Source organism: Heterocephalus glaber, unplaced genomic scaffold, assembly GCF_053883595.1.
Source record: "Heterocephalus glaber isolate CG9 unplaced genomic scaffold, H.glaber_assembly_v1.0 deba00000818, whole genome shotgun sequence".
Taxonomy (NCBI): Eukaryota; Metazoa; Chordata; class Mammalia; order Rodentia; family Bathyergidae; genus Heterocephalus; species Heterocephalus glaber.
In genome coordinates, this window is record NW_028258164.1 from 7,663,976 (window position 1) to 7,668,041 (window position 4,066).

The 4,066-nt window shown below is 52.0% G+C and overlaps 1 protein-coding gene across 1 annotated transcript; it reads right to left on the reverse strand.

The window, feature by feature from the left end:
* Positions 1-2,444: 2,444 nt before the first annotated feature.
* Positions 2,445-3,682, reverse strand: LOC101718860 (sperm-egg fusion protein LLCFC1). The gene is made up of 3 exons (XM_013078020.3): positions 3,446-3,682; positions 3,217-3,343; positions 2,445-2,669 (listed from the first exon to the last, which is right to left on the reverse strand). Exons 1-3 carry the CDS (start codon positions 3,542-3,544, stop codon positions 2,470-2,472), a joined length of 426 nt encoding a protein of 141 aa, XP_012933474.2. The 5' UTR covers positions 3,545-3,682; the 3' UTR covers positions 2,445-2,469.
* Positions 3,683-4,066: the final 384 nt, after the last annotated feature.

Below are 4,066 nucleotides of genomic sequence, written 5' to 3' on the forward strand. Positions count from 1 at the left end.
AGCCCTGAGATCAGAGAAGGAAATGATGGCCCCCCTCTCCCTCTCTTTCTGAGCAATTTGCCTGTCCCCATGTGTAAGGACTCATCAGGCTGAGATCTCTCCATGCCAGTGACCATATTTCTGGTTGACCTTCAGTATAGCCAGCTTGCCATTTCCTCCATGTTCCTGACACTGCTTTCCAGCTCCACAGATCTTTGGGTCCTGGAGTTAGTGGTATCCTGGGAAATAGCCTTTCCTACTATCTTTTTGAGATCTCCTCCTTCTCTGACAGTTCCTCCATCCAGATATCTCTCAAGGCCAAAGCCCCTTTGTGAGCCAAATCCTTTCCAGCCTGTGATATGTGTGCCTTATAGGGAACACTATTGTGTCTGGAGTGTCATTGAGCTGCCCTCTCATTATACAGCAGAGACTCCTTTAGTTGTTTCCACATATTCCTGGGCAATGACTTGGATACAAGGGCGGGTGAGGCTGGCCATTGCATGGCAGGTGCTCCAAGGCTATGTCTGTTCTCACCAGCAGGCTAGAAGCCCTAGCCTCCAGTGTCCCTTCCACCATCTCTTATGCAAGCACAGTTTCATAGCTTTCTCCCTTCACGTCCCCACTGAACAGATGGCAGTGCGAGGATTCTCCCCTCCTACACCATAAATCCCCCACTTTCTAGGACAGCTCTAGGTCTTCTGGAAAGTGTTCTTTCCTCTGGCCTAGGCCAGTATGTCAGTGCAGACGTGATAAAGGCCATGAAGCTGTTTGGGTGGCTGTGTAGAGAACACTGGACTTCCAAATGACCATGACCATGGATCTGTAGCCTAAAGACAGCCTTATAATCCACACAGGCATACAGCAAGAGGCTATTACAGTATCATGGGGAGACCACGCTGCCCAACCAGGACCTCAGCCCCCATCGGCTCTTCTTCCTAAGCTATGCCCAGGTAGGCAGCTGCCCACTCCTTCCACAGCTTGCTTCTTCTCAGAGAAGAATCCCATGACTAATGCTCCAAGGAATTTCCTCCCTGATACACACTCCCTAAAGACTCCCTCCATCACTCAACCGCTGCCACAGATGCCCCTACTGTCCTCTTAGCTATCCCCTTAGAATCATCCTGCAGGTTATTGCTAATTCTTTGACCAAATTCAAAATCCCCCCCCCCCGCCTGCCGCAGCCAAAAAAAGAGCTACTAGTTCCTTCTGTGAGGTGGGTGGAGTTTTCTTCTGTCATGCCCTAGAAATCAAGATCCTTTAAAATGTGATGATGACAGGCTAACTGTACACTCCCTTCCGCCTCACAGACCTTGTATCCAGGGCTGGTTCCACCTTGACACGACACACTTCTGTACCCGTGCTCCCTCTGCAAAAGCAGTCCCGAATTCCTCAACACATTTAGAGACACCCTCGAAGAATCCTCCATCAAACCCACTTCCCTACCTCATAACTATTGTTATTCTATGGCTCGGGGTCTCCCCACATGCCTAGGGCTAGACTAAGTGACCTGCAAATGGGAAATACTCAGAGTAACCACTGAGCATTCTATTCCTGCTCCTCCCTCCATCTATTCCTCCAGTGATCCCCTGTCCCGGTGCATTCCCTGTCCTAGTGACATGTCAGCACTTGCTCCTTACCCTTCTTTGGCCTCTTTTCTTCCTCAAGTGATGTGTAGGAAGCCCAATCCCCAAGACACTCAGGACACTCGCACCCCACCACCACCAGTCTTTCAGTTCACCGACCCCCTCAGAAACAACATAGCCTTTGGCAGGCATTTCCACTGTTCATGGGGAGCCCTTTTGAACCTTTCCAGATCCTGCCATCTCTGTAATAGGAAAGCCAGAGATTCCAATGGAGATGTTCAACAGCTCCCTTCCTCATTCTGTTCCCTTCCAAAAATAAAAGCTGACACTTGGCTTCTGTCATCTCTTAATGATTTACATGCTATTTTTTATTCCTAGAAGTCAGAAAAGATAAGAGGGAAAAATGTCAAGAAGGGCTCCCTGAACATTAGAATAGGAAAGAATAGGCACCCGGTGAGTTGGTGGGTCTGAAGGTCAAAGACTGGGCAATTAAACAGAGCAGTTAGAAACTCAAGGGCTTGGTTAAGTCTCAGAAAGTTTCTCCTAATTATTTTCAGGATTTTATTGCTGTTTTACTGTCAATGCCTCTGCCCTCCAATCTGCTATATTGGACAAAACCAGTGGAGGCATGGGAGGGAAAAGGGCACGGCTCTGAGGCCTCTGGCCCTGGACCATAGAGCTGTGGGCTTGGGGTGGCATCAGGCAGAAGCCATGCAGGAAAGGCTGCACCCTAAGGACAGGTGCCGCTGGCAAGAGCAGGGAGCAGTGTGCAGGGAGTGGTGTGGGTATCTCTTTGGGGAGCTGTGGCATGGAACCCAGTAGAGAGTGGAGATCAGTAAGCGATCAAGAAGTCAAGGAAAAAAAATCTGGGTCTTCCTCCTCCAGGAGCCAAGCCATCTCCTTATTCTCAACATCCCTCAAAAAAAAAGAAAAAAACCATGATGCTGGCCAAGTTAAAGCAGAGAGCCAGATCGAAGAGGCGGTGGTCTTGGGCAGCTGCTGTGTCAGAGGTGAAGTCCTCCTCTTGCCGGGCCATGTCCATCACCTGCCACTTCTCACCCTCCGAGGAGGCCATGAAGTGCTCTTCATACTGCTCTTGGCCCTGCTCTGGAACAGGAGAGAAGGCCAGGCCTGACCCTGATCTGCTCCTACCCTGACCCTGAACCAGCAAGGGAAGAAGTCAGGATATGGGAGGGCCAAGGGCATTTGGCCCAATGGCCACATCTTGGGCTTTGGCCAGAATGTGATGCGCTATCTAGAGGTCTTTTCTGACCCGGGTTCAAGCACAGCCCCAACTCAAACAGCCCCCCTCACACACACCTCGAATGCTGTCTCCTCCAGTGTGACCCCAGCTGGGGAGTGAGCCACACCTTCCAGTGCACTGAAAACCACAGATGTCTTGTGGACAGACACGCTTGCTCACTCACACAGAAGCTACATGCACTGCAGCTGGCCATGCTGTCCCCTGGTGAGGAACCCCCACTCCAGACCTTTTACAGGACACCCTTGTGTCACTGCATGATGACAAGGACCTGGCGTTGTCTCCCATAACCCAAACCTATCTGAGATCCACTGTCACCTAAGCAGCTGCCTAGGGCCTGACCTCAAACAGGTCCAGCCTTCCCTCCAGACTGGCCTCCCCTTCCCCACCTACCTGCAGGGGGCGTTTTCTCTTCCAGGGCCCCCTCCTCTGGCCCTGTGCTGCTCTTCTGAGTCTTGGCTCCTTTTACCTGCAGCAGCAGCAGCAGCAGGATGGCAGCCAGGAATGCTACCCTGTGGGGCTGGGAGCCCAGGGAGGTCAAGGGCCTGCCCACCCACCAGGGCCTCTGTCCTCAGCTCCCACTGCTCCCAGGCTCCTGCCCTCTCCGTGTCCCAGCCCTTACCCCTGCCCAGTGTCGCTTTTGCCTCTGCTTTTCCATCAGACCATTAGACCTCTGACTCCATGTGCTCTGTGACATCACAGCCACAGGTCTGACCTTCATTCCAGCTCACTAGAGCATTCCATGGCCAGGCATGAGGGTGGAAGGGCCCAGCAGGAGATGGCAGAGGCTTCTAGAGTGGCCACAGCAGGTTATCCAGTGGTCCTGTCACATGCACTGCAGCTTTGGATCCACAGAGGCACCGGCCCTCCAAAGTATTAGCCCTCTATACCCATTATACAGATGAGGAAACAGGTTCACAGAAGGAATGACTCTCACTGAGGTCCACACACACAACTGCCAATAGGCAGAGCAGGACTTGCGATTTGGACTTGGCAGCTTCCCAGTATTCCATGCAGCCTTTCTCTAAAGAGAGGGGCTTGCAGGGAGCAGTCCCAGACCTGATACAGAAATAAGGATCCTCATGTACGGGGCTCACCTGGTGCTTGACATGGACCTTGAGCCTGTCAGAAACAGAGGATGAGGTGGAATTGAGGGAGGGTGAGAATGCAGTGTGTGTGCATGAGAGACAGAGAGACACTGCATAGGGACAGAGACAGACAAGGAGAGAAAGCGACAGACACA

What these genes read in the sequence shown, in the direction of transcription:
- LOC101718860 (XM_013078020.3), bottom strand. Translation starts at nt 3,544, where the DNA reads ATGAAGGTCAGACCTGTGGCTGTGATGTCACAGAGCACATGGAGTCAG. An exon ending in AAAAGCGACACTGGGCAGGG is followed by an intron (nt 3,344 to 3,445) that starts GTAAGGGCTGGG and finishes CTGGGCTCCCAG; the next exon opens with CCCCACAGGGTAGCATTCCT. An exon ending in AGAGAAAACGCCCCCTGCAG is followed by an intron (nt 2,670 to 3,216) that starts GTAGGTGGGGAA and finishes CTCCTGTTCCAG; the next exon opens with AGCAGGGCCAAGAGCAGTAT.